The following is a 22,606-nucleotide window of genomic DNA, read 5'->3' on the forward strand; positions in this document are numbered from 1 at the left end:
GTTAATAATGTGCAAAGAAAATAACCATTCTAACAGATGGTTCTGTGGTTACATTGATGTATATTGTGATTGCTGGGTAGAATATGAATCTGCAATCCCACACACCCTTTTGGGTATTGTTTGCACACTCTTCCTTTCATGAAAAGATACAAGACATTTTATCCCTTCAGTACTTGTGCTATGTTTCTTTTTCATAACTGGAAACTTTACTCTCTCAATACACAAAAAGTAACTGAATTATTTTTTGTTTCTTTCTTCAAAGACAGAACATGAATGATTTAACATGAATGAGAATGTTTCCCCTCTTTACTGTTGGAATTTTCTGAAATCTTCATTTCCAAAAGAGAAATATATGTAGAAGAGATTAAAAGAGAATATACATAGTTTGGATCTGAACTGTGAAATCCTTGATGCCTTCTGAGCTTGGCTGTTTATTTGAGATGTTTCATTAACCAAAGTTAGGCAACATCATCATTGTGAGAGAGTGTGGAGTTTGCTCTCTGTTTATATCTTGTAACTTGCTCTGCTAGTTTTGGTGGGGTGTGGTTTTCTTGATAGTTTATTAATCAGATTATGGTTTTCTGTTTGATTGTTTATCTGATGTTAATCCCTGTTTATCTGAGTGTTGGCTTCTGGAGGGGATGTTTTCTGGTCTTGTTTGTTCTTAGGATTTTGTTGTCTCTTCTGAATGGTGTGTAAATATGGCTTATTTCCATATGTCTATAGATGATTGGTTTGTATGAATGATAAACTTCCAAGAATTCTCTATGTTTTTGGATTTAGCTTGATCTAGGATGCCCACATTTTCCCAGGTGAAACTGTAGTTACATGTGTGCATGTATGATGACATTAAGGAATTTTTATTTCTTATGTCTTCAACAGCTAGGACATTGTGACAGTAGACTAATAGACAACATCCATGAACACCAACTAGCAGTCAGAAGACACAGAAGTTAAAAAGGACACCATTGCTTTTCTTGCTCTTATCTGAACATACAGCCTCCAGATCCAGTTTTAGAAGGGTAACAAGTTGTCACTATGTTGCAGTTAATTGCCTGATTTAATTTCTCCTTAGTCCACCATTCTGGTTCCAACAAAAGTCAGGCTGATATTTATTACATTTAGTATTTGTACAGCACTGTACTTAAAATGTTTTATTCTGTTCTTCAACCAGAAAAGATGCTAAAGCTTACCTATATTTAGTTTAAAAGACTCAGTGCAGAATGGAAAAGAGAAGAAATGGGAAACAAAAAAAATGCTGAAGATTACACAAACAGTTGGAAGGAGGAACCACATGGACTAATACATTAAGAAAGCCTGATTTCCAGTTCCTTCTGCTGCAGACTCTTGCACTAATACCTGCTTGTAATTTTTTTTCCAATAATTTTAATGTATACCAATTAGTGTACATTTAAAATGACAATAAAATTATTCTAAGTCTACGTCCAATTATGTAAAAAAAAAATAGTACCCTTTCTTTATTGCTGGGCTTCAAGTTAAAGTAAATATAATAGTAAATAGTAAATGCATTCAAATTCACTCAGCCAACCTGAATGACCTGGGAGGGGTTAATTATTGGTGGGATCAGGAGAGACTCCAAAAAAGCAATTAAGCTTTAAATCATATAGAGAAGCTAAAGATAACCCCTCTGCAGTTGGTAGTATTTGCATGTCAAGGTAATCCAGCCAACATTTGTGGAAGATTTCCTCCTCAAGCAGATATGGTTGCAGAGGAGGCTTTTCCTAAAGAAAGAATTTCTGGAGATTTGCAGTAGAAAAGAAAACAGATAAATCATATTTGGATTGCAAGTCTAGATGGTAATTAGACCATAGCAAAGAAATTTAAAGCAGCAGCACCAGCAGTTCTTTGTTGTCATGTAATGGTCAGCTGGATTTTTGCAACCTGGATATGTTAACTCTAATTATGTTTCTTTCCTATTACTTATTGTCTGATGCATTTTTAAAACCGTGTACAGTGTACCTATGATATAAAAATAAATCAAATTAGGCCCATCCTGACCCATAGGTCAATTGCTAATTTTAGTCAGCTGCCTCTGTAAAGCTCACAATTCAAACAAAATTATGGCTATCTCATGTGTCCTGTTTTATTTTTGGTATAGAAAAATAATCCCTTATATCTGAAGTATAATTGCCATTCTGAGACAACAAACGTTTTGCATCTAAATAAAATCTGCTTCAAGCTGAGCTCTCCTATTCCTTCCAATCTAGCCACCAATCTCAATGAAGACCATGTCCCTTTAGGATTTGTGCAGCAGAGGTGATATACTATGCAAATATCGCCTAGCAGAACTTTCTACTGTAGTTAGAAACAATCTTTCTTGGCATCCTCCTGATCTAAAATAACTGTCACGCCCCTTTCTTTTGAACTTGGTCTACTAGTTTTCATCTGCACATGCAGCAGCTAAAGGTTGATGTAGAGTATTGATGCTTATGATGAATGAATCATCTGAATTTAAAAACACTCCGTCCATATAGTGCATTTGCTGACTGTACCAACCACTGCATCAACCTTTCTTGAAAGAGGCAGCTGTGCTAGGACTTACAATGGATTTTTTTAAAAACCTCACAGAATGCAACGTTCAAATGTGAAAAGTTGGCCTACGGTCTGATAGTCCACGTGTAGTATGCAGCATGACTGCACTGCATACATTTACAGTAAAAAGAATATGTCATAATGCTCTCTATGACCTTACATCCACATGAAGAAATCACCCCTTTGAATTCTCCTCTGCAAAATGGATTCCTGGATATCTTGTTTTTGGCAAAGATGCAGAAATGGTATTAGGTTAGGATGTTTTTACATCTTTCACTCTAGTTTATAACTTTGGGGTTATCTTGTAGTCTGCCAGAAGAGTACAAATCAGGTTCTATCTTGCATAGCTGTAGAAATCACCAAGGGTCACCTTGATGCTGCTAGATAGCAAGATATCATTTTTATTGACATTATTCTTTCATGGGACGAAGACCATGGCTAAAGTCAGGTAACTGCTGCCGCCAAAGAACAACATCCTTGTTAAACTGAAGTATACTCCACCTTTACATGGCCGGATTACTTCAGGTCGAATGTATTGATTAGGGATTAGGAAGTAATAAAAGGAGCAATTGGCCCTTTCTTTTTGACATACTTCTCCTAAGAGGACTATGTGGATGTCAGTAGACAGAAGCTCAGCACAAAGAGCTGTAATGCACTCCTAGAGCACCATATGAGCATTCCAGCATAGTCATAATGTTCTTGCCATATGCTTAGCAGACTTGTCAGATAACCAACTTGTTGTGTGGGAGCTATTTTTATATCCTGTGCTCGAAATGGCCTGTTTTCTCTACTTCTTCCTTCTGACTAATCTGCATCAATAGTTTTCTCTGCTGAATCGCTCATGCAATAACTTCTATTTCCCCTGGTTATGCGGGGGAGCAATATAACCACAGATCTGAGAAAGGAGCCTGATTTCCCTGAGGCGGCTACTACTGCACTCTTGAGGAGGAAGGAGAATGTAGAATGCAGGAAAATAAAATCCATCCTGATATTGAGACATTGCTAAGCCTCTAGCGTGGCTTTAAATGCTTTGTTATTCATCTACTTTTGGAGCAGGGAAAAGCTGCAGTTGGCAGGGCATTGATGCAGTGTTGTTAGATAAGTGGGCAGGACTTAGAATTGTTAGGTAGATGAGGAGGGTTTTGTATGATTGTTTATTTTCTATTTTGTAGAGCTATAAGGCTCTTCATGGCTAAGAACCTGAGTATCTATGGGACTACCATCTCCAGCTGAATTCGGCCTGGGCTGTTAGAACATATATAGGGAAGGTTTCCTTGTTGACTCACACTTGGGGAGCTGAAGTTAGGATGCTTTATTGTAGCACCAGCCTGTGGTGCCTCTGTCAGTGAAAAGGGAGCTCCGTTTTCGCTGGCAGAGGGCTGCAGGAGGCTGTCGCAGCCAAAAACAGAGCTGGAGACAATGGATTCTCCCAACCCCGCCCAGGCCACCACAGGTGCCCCCGACACAAGTGATGTTGAGCTGGCAATACCCACCCAGCCCCCCCGAGGTCAAACAAAACCCTGATGTAGCCCTCAATGAAATTGAGTTTGACACCCCTAGTGTAGATCATTCTGAACACAGATCATTGGTGTCTCTCTATCTTTTACTGTTCCTTTCTAAACTGGATATTATTGAATGGAAGAGAGAAAAAACTATATCATCTGTTCTGTTGGAAAGATATCTAAACAGCCTTTGGTAATATGCAGGGAAACAATAAGCTAGAGGTAAGATAAGTAAGCTGAGTCTTTGATTAAAAAGTAATTCAATATGTACACATTGAAAGGCACTTGCCATATTTAGTACTTCCTCTTTGGAAATCACCTACTTATATGAAGTACTACTTTCACATCCATCTTACTTAGAGCCAACATAATGGTGCAAAGGCAGTTCATACAATAAGTAAACAGACTTCTTACAACAGGGAATGTATTCTGATGGCGATGTAGCATTTGTTTCCCTTGAACAAAAAGATATCAAAGGAACACACTAGGAAAGAAGGGCCCATTCTATATAATCTATAATAGAATCTATATAACTAGAATATATGAGCAAGATAAATACATTCATATAGGATTCAAACTGAGATTGTTTGCATTAACGATGCTGCGTGGTATAGTAGGCAGCTGGATCAGTTAGTGACTTGATGATTCTATACAATGGATCTTTTTATATAGCACTGATTCTGCAAGACTCCCTTTTTCTTTCTTTCTGAGCAATAATTCTCAAGATAAGCTGAGTTTGAAACAGAAGTCAGTCTCTTGTTGCTAATGAACTATATACTATTACAGTATGATATTTGCACACCAAAAAGTCTCAGATTGTAAAGCGTTCCCTCTTAAAGGATCTGTGAAGTAGCAAAACCATTATCTATGTTCTGTTGGTCTGTTGTTTTTCAGACACTACTTGATTACATGGGAGATTCATTTCTTGTATTTGCATATGTGTTAAATGTAGGAGAGAAAGATTGCCACTGTGTCTACTAGAGAAACCATCAAAAGTGGGTTAGCACTACAGGAGATTAAAAGTTAGGCTCAAAGCCCAAAGGGAAAGTCTAAGCAAGGATAAAAAACCAGAGAACAATAAGTCTAGTGAGAAACTGTACTTAGACTGTACTTCTAAGCACATGATGTGATTCGAAAATGCCAGGTCAGGGCAGCTGGTCTGTCTCATAGGAAGCATTATGCTAGAGAAAGCTATGTTTTCAAAGAAACCAGAGGTCTACATGCTTCCTCTAGTATTAAACAGAAAACATATGAAAAAAGTAAATAATAGGAGAAAAATCAATTCCCAATTTAAATCACTTTACTTGTCTAGACTGATTCTTTGTCTTGGTGCCTATTTTAGTTTGCTGTTTGAATTGGCAAAGTCAGCAGAACTGAGTGCCATCTCTGCACCCAGCTGATATAGCATGCAAGCAACAGCCAACAGCTCAGCAACCCTGATAGAGTCTGACTGGTTATTTTGGTCTTCCAGGAAAAATATGGAGCGTGTGTTTGTGTGTGTGTGTGCGTGTGTATGTGTATGTGGAGAGAAGCAAATCTAACAAAACTTGTAACTTCATTTTAAGTTAATTTTTTCATTGTTCATTTTTCCAAGATTGTAAGGAATTTTCTCTCTGTCCTGATTGCAATTGTGCATGTAAGGTAGTTAGGAAGAGTAAAACATGAAGAAAGTTTTCATCATGCTTCATAGCATTGGTTTAAATTAAGCTTTCTCCACTCCCAACCACGCCAGAAAATTAAAAAAAGAAAAAGAAATCTTTCTGTTGCTTTATATAGGAAATAGGAAAAATGTGCAGTGAGAGAGCATAAAAGATATGATACAGTCTTGCTGTTACTTTACAGTAAAAGTACGTCCTGATTTTTAAAAATAAATAAATCTGGAATGATATTGTGCCTTTCATGGATATTCAGTTATTGTTTTCTTAATAATAAAATTGTAAACATAGGAAAACTCATTATGGTGTCCATAAACAGGTAAGTAGTGGGATGTTGCAATGTGGGCCGCGTAACCTTCCCAACTAACACTCGGGCTACCCTGCCTGTCTATTGTAATAGTGGTATGTGATGCAGGACAGAAGAAGAGATGAAACAGCCCCAGCTGCATTCTCCAGGCAGCTTCCTCTTTTCCCTGCACTGAGCTGGAGAGGCCAGGGAGGGCACTTCGTCAAAGACAGGGAGGGACTCTGTTTTCACTTCCTCATTCACCCTGTTCAAGCTCCAGAGAGAATTGCTCGTCTTTACAGGGTGTCCACACTGTTTATCACGAACAGCAAGAAGCTGAACCTGAAACAAAAGGATGTTGACCTGTTTGCCATCTCTCTTATCTTTCTTTCTGTGGCCAGTGGTACTTTGAAAAGGAGCTGCGACAACTGTGGTGGATGGGCATAGTAGAGATGGAAGACAGAAGGAGGATGAGCTACCGGCACGTTCATGTCCAAGCAGAAGAGGAGCTCCAGAACCTAGAGTAAGAACAGGAGTTATAATTACAGTAGTTTGTGGGTCCTTCCATTCTTGGGAGGGTCCTGGGTAGCTTATGAAAGCTGGCTGACATTATCCAGTTGACCTTTCCTGGTGATCCCTCCCCCATCTTCTTCCTTTAGTCTGAGCTCTGATCCACCTTTCAAAGTTGGGGTCTTGAAAGATAGTCAAGAAAATCAGTTTGCTCCTTCTCTCCTGTTTCTTTAAACAGGGCAGATACTTAGAATAATAGAATCAACTGATTTCGATATTAGAAAAACAAGTTCTAAGCCTTAAAGAATGCAGAAGGGAGGAAGAAAATGCTTTAGGAAATGACAGCGATTGCTGTGAACAAGAGAAGAGGTTTGCTACAGGAACATTTATTTAATTGGAAAAGTTTTTTTGTTGATGTCATAAAACAAGATGCAATGCTCAGTAACTGAAAGAGTGGTGGGTCACTGATGGATTGAGTGAGTTTCGTTGTTGTTTTTTTAAGACCTGAGGGCATCAGTGGGCAAGTTAAACCACATTTGTGGCCAAAGAAGTCAATCCCAGTTCTCTTCCTGTCTATAGGCATCTCTCCTCACTTTTTCAGGGAGTTGGGTTTTTACTTTAACGCTATGACAATTTACGACAGTGTCTATACTACAGATGTTATGTATTTTCTCACAAAGGCTGGAGGGGAAACAAGTTGCCTGTTTTCTGCAGTTGTGGATGGAGAAGTTATTTAAACTTCAAATTAGAGATTTGGCAGTCATAAAGGCCTTGGGGTTGCTAATTATTGCTGTAATGGAATACCCATAATGCCATTCTGTTTTTCAAAAAAGTGTTAAAGCTGCAGCTTAAGGGAGAGGGAGTACTTCATAATAGCAAGACATCATTAGGTCCGTAGTGATGCCATAGCATTACCTAACAAGAGCCCCTATCATGCACGAACCCACTGAACTCACGATTCTGCTTTTTTCTGAGTAGTAGGATATTGTCACGGTATTACTGAAAGACTTGTGGTTTCTCCTAAATAAGGGAACTCTGATAAATCCTTGCAGCAACTGAGTAATATCTGCAAAGTGTTCTTGAAAGTCAAGTGGGTTCACATTATATCTTGAAACTAATAAGGAGTTTATGAGAACAGTTCTAACATCTATGGTTAATATGTTCGTTAGAAGCAACCAACCAACCTTATATATAACTGTGGACAAAGTTTGGAGATCTGAGTTTTTTTTCATTAGGAAAAAGCTAGGAAAGAAAGGAGGAGGAGGAGGAGGAGGAGGAGGAGGAGGAGGAGGAGGAGGAGGAGGAGAAAAACGAATGACTTGAGGATGAATTTATGAGGTCTGCATGAATAGGGATTCAAGATGAAATAAAAGAAGAATCATGATTTTAATGTTAAGCTACTATGCTTTCATACATAATGGATAGGATTCAGGTCATACTCTGGAATCTGTGCACAAACAAGGATGTAAAAAAAAATGTAAAATCCAGCCGAGTGTAGAATTGTCTCCAATATTAGGTAAATCATTTGTGAACATGGATAAACAAAAAACCAAAGTAGAGGAAAACATATTTACAACCACAATTGGGACCAGAATTTCCATTGCTAAGCAAGGCAAGTGTTAAGTAAGTTATGCCCACTTTTATGACTTTTTTGCCATGGTTGTTCAGTGAATCTGTCTTCCTCCATTGAGTTTGCTTGTCAGAAGCTGTCCGGGAAGGTCACAAATGGTGATCACATGACCTGGGATGCTACAACCATCAAAAATCCATGCCAGTTGATGTGACATAAGTGCGAGGACCAGTCATCAGTCACTTTTTTTAGTGCCATTGTAACATCAGACAGTCATTAAAAAAAGGTTATAAATTGAGGATTACAAGAAGTTTTAGTATTAACAGAAATGGGAGTTAAGTCTAGATACTATACTAAGCAAAAGTCAAATTGTGTTGTGCTAGTTAATTCTTCTTGCAACAGTAATCGTAAAAGAGTTAAGTTAGGTAACAGACATTCATTTTATTCCAAGTAAACTAATGTCACTTCTGAACAGCTAATCTGACCAATCAAGTAATTAAGTACTTTCCAAATTGCATGTAACACAAAATAAAACATGTTTTGTCATGTGGAAAATTCATGGTCAGGCAATCTCTTCATTAGTCCTGATCAAAAATATAAGCAACTTACCTCTTGCAAGACTAAACATCAGTTTTCTTGGAAAGCTAATGGTCATAATGGTAACTTTACAAACCGTGGAAGTACAATAAAAGCTTCCTAGAATAGACACCTTAACAGCAGCTTTCTACGTAGGTGGAAATTTCTTCTTTAGAAACTTAGGCTAGATTTAAACTTAAACTGATTTCTTATATATTTTTATTGTATAATAAATGGTTATGAGCTTAAAGTAAAAATCCATGTTAATATTCAGATAGCACGTAGAGTCATTTTGTCCCTATTTGCTATGACAGGTTAATATATAGTTATCTTTTGGAATTTGTCCCATTTGGAATCTTATTTTTTTCCTAATATCAGCCTAAGTGGTTAGTAGAAACAAGTTTGGTCATTTTTTTCTGTGTTCTTTTGAAATGAGTTTAAGATAATAAGCCCTTCCATACGAGGACTCTATGATAAAAGACTATCTCTAGTTAATTTCCTGGTCTCATTGGGTTCACAGTGGTAAAATTAATGTTTGCATTTTTGAAGTTATGTGAAGCTTGTGCTGTTCATTTTCTTATTTCTAGGAACTGGGTTTCTGGGCTGTTGTTGCCCTTTCATAGATCTTTCTTAGAGGAATGATGAATTGATATTTTTGAAGCTTCCTCTCATAGAACTCATTCAGACAATTTTTTGCATGCAATCAGAATCATGCTTAGAACAGTGAAGAATAGATGGATAAATGTGTTAGAGAGTGTGTCTGGCCCAAAGTCACCCGATCAGCTTTTGTGGCTGAGAGTAGACTGGAATCTGGGTCAAATGCCAATCCAACATACTGATTCTTATTTAACATTTCCATTATTTATTATGTGCCTTTGCAGTCTCTATATATGTCAGTACATAGCATGTGATCTCAGGTCTTTGTTGTACATGAAGTGTCTCGGCTCTACCTCCCACTTGCCCGGAAGTTATTATTTATTTGCTGGAGGGCATCTGCTGGTGTGGAAGACATTAGCAAATGGCTAATGATCTTGGCAAGACATCTGTAGAAACTATCCAACCCAAATAATTCTTGTTTCGTGATTGTCTCATTTAGCAACTGTTTGTACAATTACAACAGTAATGGAAAAGTAATCTTGTAACTAATTCTTGCATTTATGACCTTTGCAGGTCTATAAAACAAATCAAATCCAAGATAAGACCAGAAGCATAGTCACAATTTCATTTAGCAATTGTGGTTGTTAAACAAGGGCTATATATAATATAAATACAATATAGACTCTGGTTATCCAAAACATTGAAAGAGGTTTTTTGAATAGCATGTTAGCACATGCAAGACAATGCTATGGAAAGCATTGAGGCAGCTAATTCGTCTTGAAGGCTCATCACAAGTTCTTGGAAAGCTTTCCCAGATTGTCTGCTTGTGCAACTGAGCATGCATAAAGAATGTTCATGGTGGACACTGTTAGAATGCTGCAGTGGCTGGATATGCAGATGATCTGGGAAAGACATGAAAACTAGCATGGCAGGACTGGTAGAAGAATGCTCTTGAATGTTTTCCACAAAAGTAGAATAAATTCCATCTTCTTGGTTTCAATGATTTAAGCATAGAATAGCACAGATGTCTTGAGAAGGGCTTGGCTATTTTTGCCTAGCTACTTTCAGAGGAGAAATAAGATCTCAAATGAGGAATTTTCTAAGAAATGTTAGTAACTTTCCAGTAAAACAGCAGTGAGAATCCATCTTTCAGTTGTGACCCATGGCATTAATTTTATTTGTTTGCTCTTTGCTAACTCGGAAAATCAAGCCTTTTGAGAGTGGCTTGCATTGCATTAAAATAAACATACAATGGAACCTCAGGTCATGAACGCTTCTGTTCATGACAAAATTTGGTGATGATCAAAAATTTGGGGAAATTGTTGCTTATGGTCGCAAACAGATCCTCGGGTGCCGATCAAATACAGCAGTGGCGATTTCACCTGTCGCGCATGCGCAGAATTGTAGGCGCATGCACAGTCAGTCTCACTTCCGGTCATGACCAAATCAGGTTACGACCGAAGTCCTGGAATGGATTACGGTCGTGACCCGAGGTTCCACTGTATCTTGAACAATTAAAATATACAATATTTAAAATATACCTCAATCAACAATACAGAGTAGATCCCTGGGTAATTCTGAAGTGTCCAAGGTCCAGATATATTTAATATTAATTTATTTAAATGTTTTGGAAAAGACACCAATCCTTTGCTCTCAATAAAATATGAATATAAATTTGATAAATAAATGAAAGTAAATTTATTAATATAAAGATTATTAATATAAAAATTAATTAATTAAATTAAAAACTGGGAAATCTTTGTCCTTTACTAGTTATGTATTTATCTATTAAAGATAATTTATATGGCTGCCCACTCACTCTCAGTGACTCTGGGCAGCTTACAAAAAATAAAAACTCAATATACAAATAGTAAAAACAAAAACTCTCCACTTCCCTGATGATAGCAATCAAGCCACTTGATGGCTAACCTATCTTTATGACCTCGTTAGCATATTTGTGACAAAATGTGTTCAAAATGGTCGCCAGTTTAAGAAAAAAGCTAAAAGGTACATCCAAATGTGGAAGAACTCTTTTTCCAGTTTTTAAACTAATTCTTGATCTACTAGAGCCCTTACCTTCTTATTCCAAGCAGCTGAGCTAAGTCAATCGCCAATGATTTTATTAACTTTTTTTCAAAGTCCAACCATATGCCGTGTTTCTCCAACAATACGGCCTCCCCCAATAGGAAGTCCCAGCATGTTTTATAGGCATAAAATGAAATTAAGCCCCTCCCCCCAAATTAAGGCCTATATTAAACATGCAAAATGGGGGGGAATGGCGGGGGGCTTGCTCTTAGGAAGTACTTTTGTTGCATACCCGGATATGGTGCTGCCTGCATTGACCTCGGCGTTGGTGGGGCACTTTGTATTGGGAGACCTTCTGCCGCCGTTGCTTTCCCTTCTCCCCGTGCTGCCACAGTGTTTAGAGCAATGCTGCAGCATTTGGCACAGCCATGCGCGGTCAGCCAGGGCTCCTCCCTGCAACTGGAGCCCGGTGGAGACATTCGGCTTCAGGCGCTCCTGTCACTGCCTTCCTGGGCATTGTTTGAAGGCAAAGCCTATTCTTTTAAAAACGACGCCCTACTACCAGTACGACAAAGCCTCCCCTGCCCGAGAGGGCTGCCCAACCCCACATGAGGAGGTGAATCTCCCAGGGCCACAGCACAGGATCGGCCCACCCCGGGAGAAGCACCCAGCTGCCATCCCTGCCTGGGATTCAATTTTTCAATTATTCAATTTTTAAAAAAACAGACACTAACTAATGACTTCAATAACAAGAGTGATTGAAATTAATCATACTCTGGTTTTCTGGTTAAACCTACATATTCAAGGCCTAAAAAGCTCATGAGTGAATCAAATCTGTCAAATGCAAAACTTGTTAGATGATTAATGGCTTTTCCAATGATGGGGTTGTAGAGCTCTAACAGGCATGCAACTTTGTACGGCAAGGGAAGCGGAACCAATGTAGACATGAGGTGAAAATGCCAGCTCAGTGGGATAAAACATATATTCTTACATACTGCATTACATGTGAAGTGGCAGGGAGACAGGTATTAACTAATCCTGCTGGCAACTAAAGCAATAGGCAAATGGGCTAGACTAGAGACACCACAAAGCACTATTTCACAAGTTAGTTTCAAAAACACTTGGAAAGAAAGTAAATATTAAGAATGAATCATGGGAGATCTTAGTAATAGATTCAAAGACAGCTGTGATTAAAATGTGCAATCATTCCTCTGTACTGTAATTGCCAACTTTGCTTTCCCTTTTCCCATTATACCCATTACACTACACATCAACATTAATACATGAGGTTTGGCTCTCTTCTCTCTCATATAACTTCCATACAGAGACTGTGTCATGATTTAGGCCATATCAGCTTAACCATCCTTTTTTTTTTCTATTTTAAGCCCTGAATCATGTCACAGAGAGCCATTCATCCTAGTGTGCATTCTATGCATTTCTATGGCTTAAAAGAATATCTCTGTTTAAGGCTATGAAAGGCTGATGCGCATCAGAGAATAAAAACATCAAATCAGATGGAAAAATGTTTGATCTACTGAGGCAACAACGTATGTATGGTTTGTGGAGCAACCCTCTTTTTCTATGAGAGACACTGGGATAGAACACTTGGTCAGCCCAGGTAGAAATGTAAAATTGAGTGCCATCAGAGTACTGATACAAATACAGTTACTGATACAAATACAAGTACAGTTTACAAATTCCCCCAATGGCTTCATCGATAGTAATTAGAAGCAAGGAGTGGGTAGAGCTCTGAAGGACCCACAAAGCAGGAATCTCTGACTGGAACTGACCCTGGAGAAAGGAGAAGCAATGTAATTCAGTACTTCCCATTTCTAATCCCCTGAGCCAATCCAGGAAAATATCACGAACAATATTGGTCACTGAGAGATCAAGGAATGCCACAATGGATGCATTACCTCCATTCCAAGCCTGTCAAAAATCATCACATATGCAGCTATTGCTGTTTTAGTACCATGGCAAGACCTGGATCCTGACTGGAATTGGTCCAGACAATGCCCCCCCCCCGAGCCCTCTGGAGCTGTAAGCCTACCACCTTCTCAACTCTGTTTCCAGAATAGCAAGTTTGGAGACTAGATCTAGTTTTGTCAAGATCTACTGGGTCCAGTAATAGACTCACTTTGGTGGAGGTGGAAACCATCTATTTCGAATTAAGAGGAATCGTCCCCCTCTCACAAGAAGCATTCCCCATTGCCTGGACCCAACTACCTGCCACCTCTCAGGGGAACTATCAGTCAGGAGGGATAGGGATCAAATACAGGAGGCCAAAAAGACAATTCCAGGGATGTCTACTTCATCAGGGCAAACAGGTTTCAACTTCTCTCATCTAGCTGGGCAAGACTCTGCCTTAGGCAATTCCACAGGACCTGTACAGCTAGATTCCAACTCTGAAAGAATCTAAACAACTTTATTAAACAGATGACTAGAATAATACAATGCTGAACAAATGTTTCCTAGGAGGGACCAGGTTATCCTAAACAGGGCCACTGACAGGCTCTCTGCAGACACAATATGGGCAGAAAAATAAAATGCTTCAAAATTACATGACGTTTCCCATCTTCTCATATTCAAACCCTATTAAATAATTAATCCAGAAATCACCAGTTCATTTTTATCAAATTTCAGTATAATGTCCATAAAGGGATTCCGCTCTTTTAGAAAAGTAGTTATTTTTGCCTCCCTAATCCAAGTCAATTTAGACATTTATGCAAGTTCTCTTCACAGTCCATTTTTCCAATGTAAGTGCAGTCTTTGTCTTTATCCAGTGGCATTTTAGCCACCTGATAGGTGGGCCCCTGCTGAATCACAAGAGTCCGCCTAGATGCAATCCTATCCAAGGCCCATGTCACCCACTCATTCCAAATGGCATCCAATGTTTCATTTGAAGCATCAGGGACCATCCAAATAAGTGTTGTCTCCCTGTAGGGAAGTGCGCATCAGAGAACTCAAGTATCAGCAGAGAGTGATTTGATTTTACTACTTTTGTTTCACTTGTGTACAAGTTTCATTTTAACCAGGTTAAATTAAAAATAATAAAATAAAATATCTCCTCACTTCAAATCACGTTGTCACTGCCTTGAAATAAAGATCAGATCTAATATAATGTCAGATCTAATCTAATACTTTCTAATGTAGGGTATTAATTTATGCACATTTGTGTACAAGTGAAACTGAGAAGAATGTATTTGCATTTTGCAAGTAACCTTATCTTGGTTACTTTCCCATCCTACTGTATCTAATCATGCAAGTCTCAAGTCCCACTTTATTTATATTCCCATGAAATACGTCAGGAAAGGAACCTTAAAAGTCCCATCTTTTCCGCTATATTAGATAAATGCTTGTTTAAAGTATCCATTCATCAGAGATCTGCTCTTCAACTCTTTCTTGTTCTGACACTTACTTAGTGAACTTACTTGGAACAACAGGTGTTTTAAAGATGACATTTGATCTTTTTATGCATGCTGGATAGACAGAGTTTTGAGCAGCTTCTAATTTTAATAATATTACACACAAAACAGTGGTAGCTTGGCCTCCATAGGGTACTTGGTATAGGTCTATTTAAGGATTATTTATTTATTTGTATCCTGCATTTAATATTTTTACATTTAATTCAGTGTGGTGAAGACATCCAACATACCTTCCTTCTCTTATTTACTTCACAGCAATCACCCTGTGTAGTGGGTTGGGCTGCAAGAGAGTGCCTGGTGCCTTAACCACTGCACAAAACTAGCTTTCAATGACATCCCGATGGCATCATTGAGACAAGCCTGGCTGATCTGAATAGCTGAGGAAGCATGGACCTAGTTATCCCATCTTTGTTAGACTTCTGTATTAGACTATCAGGAATCCCAGAACAATAACCTAGACAAAAAAGTGGGTGGGGGAACCTCAATAGAAGGCAAAGGCAGAACATTGCTATATTGTTGCTTGTCCAATGACACAGATATGTTCAGGTAATCACTAGTAATTGAGTTCAACTTGAAGAAGACTTTACCCTACTAACATTAATGTCTCAAATAGCTTACAATCCCCCCCCCTTTTTTTTTTTGCATGGAGTATAGTGTTATGTTTGATGGCCCAGTCCAAGTATTCAATTCTGTAGGAAAGAGACCTGATAAAAATGTCTGTGCTGTCAGAGGCTCAGTTTGACAGATGAATTTTTCTGCATTGCTTCTACACATTCCCTTTGGCAGGTTTCTTCTGGTGTTCTCAGAATTTAGGAAACTCTGTAGGCAGTTTGGGCAACAGCTGAGATTCTAACACATCACTTTACTACTTTCACGTACTAAACAACAAAAAGAGTGAAACCTCCTCCATTTCATAATACTCATTTTTAACCATAACTTCTCACTCAAACTGCCTAACTGGATCAAACTAACATGCATTAAATGTATATGCAAGTTGGTCTGGGATTTCAGCATTTGTAATATGCATTTGCGTATACGTAGATTGCTTCATTTCTCTAAAAGAGGAAGGAACCAGTAAGCAGACTTCCTGAAGAGATGGCTTCAGGAAATAGTGATTTAGAAAGTTATCATGATAGTTTCCAACACTTAAGAGCACTTGTATAGACTAGGCTTATTACTTGGCAGAATGAGATGGTACCAAGCCCAAGCCAAAAGCTGACATGGTGAAATTCAATCAAGTCTAATTCTTTATTTGCTTAAAAATCTTTCCCAGACTAAAACTGTAACAGTCTAACCTAATAGACATTTCCTGAGAGATTCTAGGCTACCCTGGACCTCTTCCATCCTCCCCATCCAGTTTGGGACTCTTAATTTGAGTTTCTTTTTGAAATCTGCTGTTTCCTCTTGGGAAACCATGGTGCTGTTGCTGGAATTCTCCCCTCCCTTTTCCAGGTGCATATTTCATCACTTCTGTTCACAACAAGGAGCTGTGATGAAGGGTGAATAAGTATATTTTTGGTTGTATTTTTCCTGGCAGGGAGAAGAAAGGTATAGAGTGGCCTTCTCCATCTCAAAGTATTCTGGCTGGCTTCTTGACTGGATGCTGTTATTATGTGTTCCAGTTTAGGTGGCAATATTCAGTACATTGGTCGGATCCTGCAAATGTCTTCAGCACTTTACTTTGAGCCAGATAAACACCTATCAAACCAAGGGAGACTAACTGGGACAAGAATAACTTCTTAGATTGAAATAATAAGCATTAAGTTATAATGAAGAAGTAAGACCCTATGAGTAGTTTACTGTTCAAACAATAAAATAAAAGTTTGCCTTCAGATATTCCAAATGTCTGGTCATAAGAAATGAATTCTAAAGACTTCTGTACAGTATGAGTCAGGGCCCTATTTTTTATTTTGATAATGTTAGAAAGGAGAAAGAAACCTCTTCTCAAAACCTTATTCAGTTATTTTTCTGGCTTTTGCAGTTCCAGAAGATATTTCAAAAAAACACTTTCCCGGTCATAATATATGCTAGAAAATTGTCTTTACAATAAAAAAAATATTGAGGTCTCCATATTATTTTATGGTATCATGTACCCAAGACATAGGTGGGAATTTACCATGGCTGGCCTTTTTGAAAGTGCTACTTCATAGCATGTAAGGATTATCCTTGCCTTGCACTTCAGAAATTCATTTTATTAATAGCCATTTTTTTTTAAAAAAAATCACATGGTGCCCATTGTATTGTATGATTTGCATATTTGCCTGTTTCTATAATATAAGTTCATAAATTTACAAGCTATTATCAGCAACTTTCTGTGATAATATGACCAATTCGTCTCTAGAAGTTGGCTCCAGTGCTCACCCAAACATTGCGTAGCCACCTCAAACCCAGGTCTGGTTGAGTAGACATCTTCAGGTTCCAGCTACTTCATTAAATGACAAAAACCACCATCATACCACTGCATCATAAGCCCCACACTTTGGGATTTGTGTTTGATGAACCAAGAAGCCAAGACTTCGCTTCATCGGACTGACTAGTTTGATCCATTTTGCAGATTCGACATGGGTCATAATGGATAGGGATCCTCATGGGTATTTGTCAGATATGCTCTAAGGTTCTTGTTTTGCAGTGAGCCTTATACCTATGAGATTTTCATTTTTTCTCTGTCACTTTTCGTGAGAGATTCTAGGGAAGCTAATAGAAGGAATTTCAATTGTAAAGAGCCAAGAGATAAGAAACAAATCTGTTGACAATTCATTTCATAAACAGTAACTAAATCCAAATGTCAACAAACCTGAGAAGAAATTATTCAATATGTTCTGAGAATTTCCATCGTAATGAATTCACTAATAAAGGAGAATTGGAAATTCCCTATTATTGCTATTAAAGTCATGTTATTGAAAATCTGTGTAATTCTAGCTTCCTTAATCATGTCCAACTGCATGGGACTTCACACTTGTTGCAAAAGGCATGGATTTAATGAAATACGAATTTTGATGTCTCATTAGATGGTATCATGACAATCTCACACGTCATGCAGCAGAGGCTCTTCTTCTTTCCAATGGCAGTGATGGAAGCTATCTCCTAAGAAAAAGCAATGGCAAGACTACTCTTTTTTCGCTTTCTGTAAGGTATAGTAGTATGAATATTTCTTACATTATTTACATGTGAGCCTGCTCATATTTTGAGTACAGTATCTGCTTTCTTTCCCACAACTGTCATATATGTAGCAGTTGGTACAAGAACCAAAGTCTTACTGTTGTATACCCAATCCTCTTGACTCTATCACTGATCAATTTTCACAAGTCAGTTGTGAAATGCAATTCATCAGAACACCAGTGAAATAGCTACAGTTCAGGAACATTTAACTTTGACTGAAATACAAAAAATTTTAAAAAAAATCAGAAATAGAATAATTTAAATATTCATAATTAATCAGTTAATGCAGTTAATGGCAGCCCATTTTGGTAGGTTACACGTACTTACTTGGATTTCAGCTTACATGAAAAACATATTCGACTTACATTAAAAATAATGACTGTTTGCTTAGATTGGTTTTGTAAAATGCTGAAGTCTCGAATACATGCAAACTAGAATGACCTTTCATTTATTATAATTTTGAGAATTACAGTCTGAAACTCATGTTTTTGAAGTGATAATGCATTGGTTTTAATGATATTATATACTTACTCTTCCTATTAATGGATAAGAGATAACTGCATTTTGTTTAGCTGATAATAGTCAGATGATAGTCAGAGGTACAGAATAAATGGTGTAACAGATAGGCAAATCTCTGATTGTCTTCTCTTCAAATCTCTTCTTCTATTTGAAATGCTGAAAACAAGACCTGAAAATACAATTTTGTTCCTGCTCTTTTCATATGGGCTGCTGAGAGAGAGCCTCAAAGCCACCAAGCTAACATTTCTCATAAGATCTGATTTGAAGATGAGGAACTGGAAGAGTAAACCAATAGTGTTCTCCAGTGGATAAAAAGAAGCCACCTTATCTCAAAATCATCAAGAGCTTCATAATTGCTCCTATAAGACAGTTGAGCCACAAATAAATCAGCTCAGCTCACCAGTGCTGATTCAGTTACAGGTACATAGAAACATGCAACTGCTTTCAGTCTGGTTTGGAACTCATATATGGAAGCCATCCAACTTCCAAAGTTCCTGGTCAGCATGGCCAAGTGCAGTTCAACGTACAGTACTTGGAAGACACCTGGCTAAGGAAGGCTCGTATACATCAAAGGAAAATAATAAGTGGCGTAATATAAGATGAAACTTAACTTTCTCACAACGAAGCTAGTGATCTTTTCTAAAGGGTGGATGATAGGGAGTACCATGGGCTTAGACTACTGGGAATGAAGGAAAACCTGAATGAGTTCCTTATGAAGATAAGGGAGTTTCTTGTTGCTAACTTTCTTATTTAATGGTCTTCTGGAACCAATACAAACAGTTTGTACAGTTAACCACTTCCTTTTCTTTTCTTTTCTTTTTTCAGAGCAAAAGATTCTGTAAAGCATTTTCATGTGGAATACACAGGGAATTCATACAAGTTTGGCTTCAATGAATTTTCAGACTTGAAAGACCTGATTATGCATTTTGCAAATCAGCCTTTAATAGGTAGTGAGACAGGTAATCAAAATTTTCTTTTTCTCTTTCTTTTGAAATATTGTATTCCGAAAATTTAATTTAAAGATTTTTATATTGTAGCTTTGCTTTAAACCAAAGCTCTTTTTTATTTCCTCAGATCAATCCTCTCCTTTGTAAGTTTTATAGATTTGCTGCCTCCAACAAAGTTCTTGGTATTTAAATTAATATTTAATAATTACTTTTTGTTGTCAGATGTTCAGGTATTGCAACAGTAGTTTGTTAGTCTATGTGGCATACTAGAAAACGTTTCCTAATAGGATAAATATTATGAACGTCGTGGATTCAGGATGTGAGGAGAGTAGAGCACAAATTAGCATGGAAATTGCAATGCATTTAATTCAATGCTTTTCAGAAAAAGCTTTTTGGTTCCTTAAAGTCTCTTGTCATCAAAGGCAGGCCAAGGTAAAGAATGGCTTCAAATGAAAAAGAAGCAAAACACCTTATAGGTAGTTCTATACTTATGGCCATTCCTTTAGTGACTCTTCAAAGTTATGGTGGCACTTTTCAATAACCAGGTCCTCTCACTCATGACCATCACCGCTTCCCCATAGTCACATGAGCAAGATTTATTACAGTTTTGCAAAGGGAAGCGTTGCAGAGTTGGATGATTCCAACACTTCCAATTCTTGGTTGATTGATTCCAATTCTTCCTTTTTCTAGCAAGTGAAAATGTTTTTTTATTCAATTCTGCAGCCTTTTTGCTGAAATAGATTTTAGCCTTGTGGGTGATACCTTTCTGTTTTTATGAATGTGCTAAAATCAAGGTGTGTTATGTTTTAAGTGTAATTTTGTCCCTTATTTGTTGATTGTCTAGTGGCAAACAATAGTATTGCTAGTGGAAAGAAAGAAAAAAGTTTAATTAAGAAATAGTTCTGATACAGTAGTTGGAGAAGAGGTCAATAATGCAGTTAATTAAGTTAAATATTTTTTTTCCCTTCAGTATTTCTGTTCTCCTTCAGTTCAAGGTTTTTTCTCCTGCTGCCTTTTAACTAAAAGATAAAAGTTGCAGACACTGGCTGCTTGCATAACCAGTAGTTTTCCTATTAATAACTGTCTGTTTTATTAAAATCACTGGCACTCTTCGTTTTGCTGGATTGATTCCACAGAAGTCATTCCTTTGCAGTTCTTCTTTTGAAATCCCAAAGGGTATTTTTCAAGAGGCAACTGGACTTTCTGGTTTCTGGCTCTGAGCTGAAGAAGCATTTTGGATGAGAAGTGAAACATCTTTAAAGAAAAACCAGAAAGTCCAGTTGCCTCTTGAAAAAGCACCTTTGGGACAACCATGACCTAGATGATTGAGAATCTCCATAGACTTCTTTTGAAATCTTTGGATCTGTTCTCATACAGCTTAAAAATTTAAACAAAGCCTTCTTGATACAAACGGTTTAGTTTGGTTTGGTTTGGCTAAAAATGCTGTATACCATATATTTGTATATGGTATACAAATATACCATATACAAATACCTTGGAATACTCACCTCTAATGATCTAAGTGCTAGAGCCCACTGCAACTACATAGCCAAAAAGGCATTAAGAGTTGTTAACCTAATCCTACGTAGTTTTTTCTCTGGTAATATCACACTACTAACCAGAGCATACAAAACATTTGCTAGACCAATACTCGAATACAGTTCATCAGTCTGGAACCCTCATTACGTATCTGATATTAGCACAATTGAGAAAGTCCAGAAATATTTCACAAGAAGAGTTCTCCACTCTTCTACTCGTTGTAGAATACCTTATGCCACCAGACTTGAAATTCTAAAACTAGAAAACCTTGAATTACGCCGTCTTCGGTCTGACCTAAGCATGGTATATAAAATCATACATTGCAATGTCCTACCTGTCAATGAATACTTCAGCTTCAACCATAACAACACAAGAGCACACAATAGATACAAACTCAAAGTAAACCGCACCAAACTTGATTGCAGGAAATACGACTTCAGCAATAGAGTGGTCAATGTCTGGAATACTCTACCCGACTCTATAGTCTCTTCCCCAAACCCCAAAAACTTTAACCTTAGACTGTCTACTATTGACCTCACCCCTTTCCTAAGAGGTCTGTAGGGGCGTGCATAAGCGCACCATCGTGCCTACCGTCCCTGTCCTATTGTTTCTCTTATTCTTTTATTTTTCTTATATGTACCCATTTCATGTATTCACAACTATGTATACACTTATACTTATTATCTTGTAAACAATTGGCAAATCAAATAAATAAATAAATAAATAAATAAATAACATAACAGCAAAAATGCTAATACCATATATTTGGGATAAATACTGATTTTATCCTTACTTAGTTTTATTACATCATCCTGGGTGGTTTAAGAAAGCATTTGAGAAGATAGAGAGACAAGGAGCACTGAGATATATACATTTAGTTTAAGGTGAGAAATGGTTTAATCTTGTTCAAGTGCCAAGTCTGTTTCCTGATACAAGTGTTAAAACTCATTGACTGGCCCCAACTGACACAGCACCTGGAAACTTGAGCTCTGTTGTTACAGTCCCTAAATAGGTTGCTATTTAACACAAGATATGCTTCATATTTTTGACGAGCAACTACTACTGGAGCAGGTCCAGATGAAGAAGCTCTCATTATCAACTCATTATGTGTCAAGTAAGATCAATGGGTTGAACCTTCAAGAATGTTAAAGTAGCTGAAAAAGGAAAGGATGATAAGGAGCAATAAGCAATTCACAGGGGTTTTTGTTTCGTTCTGTTTTGTTTGATGGCAGTATCACTTCAGTAAGGTTTTGTTTTAAGAGAATTCTCCCTTTGCCCAAGGGAGGTCCTACTTTACTTTTGTTCAAATATCTTTCAAATTCTTTGCTTTTCTGTACTCAGGATCAGGCATTGGGACACTGGTTTCAATTTAAACACATTTGAAGATTCCCTGATTTATAGGGCACATGCAAATCAATGGAAATGTGTTAAGAGGACAAACATCCGGATCATTCCAGTTGTTTTTCTTGTCTTCTTGTGTTTAAGTCTTTGCTGATCTAGATCACCAATTCGACAAAATAGAGTATATCTCCTTCGTTTATTCCTTACTGTCCTTCATTAAGAGGAAAAAACAACTAAAAATCCATTTCTTTATATTTCCAAAATACATGTAGTCCTCAACTTATGACCACAGTTGAGCCCAAAATTTCTGTTGCTAAGCAGATAGCAACCTATTTGTTAAGTGAGTCTTGCCCCATTTTATGACCTTTCTTGCCACTGTTGTTAAATGAATAACTGCAGTTG

At 37.6% G+C, this 22,606-nt stretch overlaps 1 protein-coding gene across 1 annotated transcript in view; it reads left to right on the plus strand.

Moving 5' to 3' along the window:
• The first annotated feature begins 6,258 nt into the window (after positions 1-6,258).
• Positions 6,259-22,606, plus strand: part of DAPP1 (dual adaptor of phosphotyrosine and 3-phosphoinositides 1) — a 32,414-nt gene continuing 16,066 nt past the window's right edge. The window contains exons 1-3 of the mRNA XM_026672687.2: positions 6,259-6,519; positions 17,708-17,830; positions 19,203-19,336. Of these exons, the coding sequence (XP_026528472.1) occupies positions 6,434-6,519; positions 17,708-17,830; positions 19,203-19,336 (343 nt within the window). The 5' untranslated portion in view covers positions 6,259-6,433. The remainder of the gene's footprint in view (positions 6,520-17,707; positions 17,831-19,202; positions 19,337-22,606) is intronic.

Source organism: Notechis scutatus, chromosome 4, assembly GCF_049901735.1.
Source record: "Notechis scutatus isolate UNSWTSFEM ecotype Mainland chromosome 4, rNotScu1.2, whole genome shotgun sequence".
Classification (NCBI taxonomy): Eukaryota; Metazoa; Chordata; class Lepidosauria; order Squamata; family Elapidae; genus Notechis; species Notechis scutatus.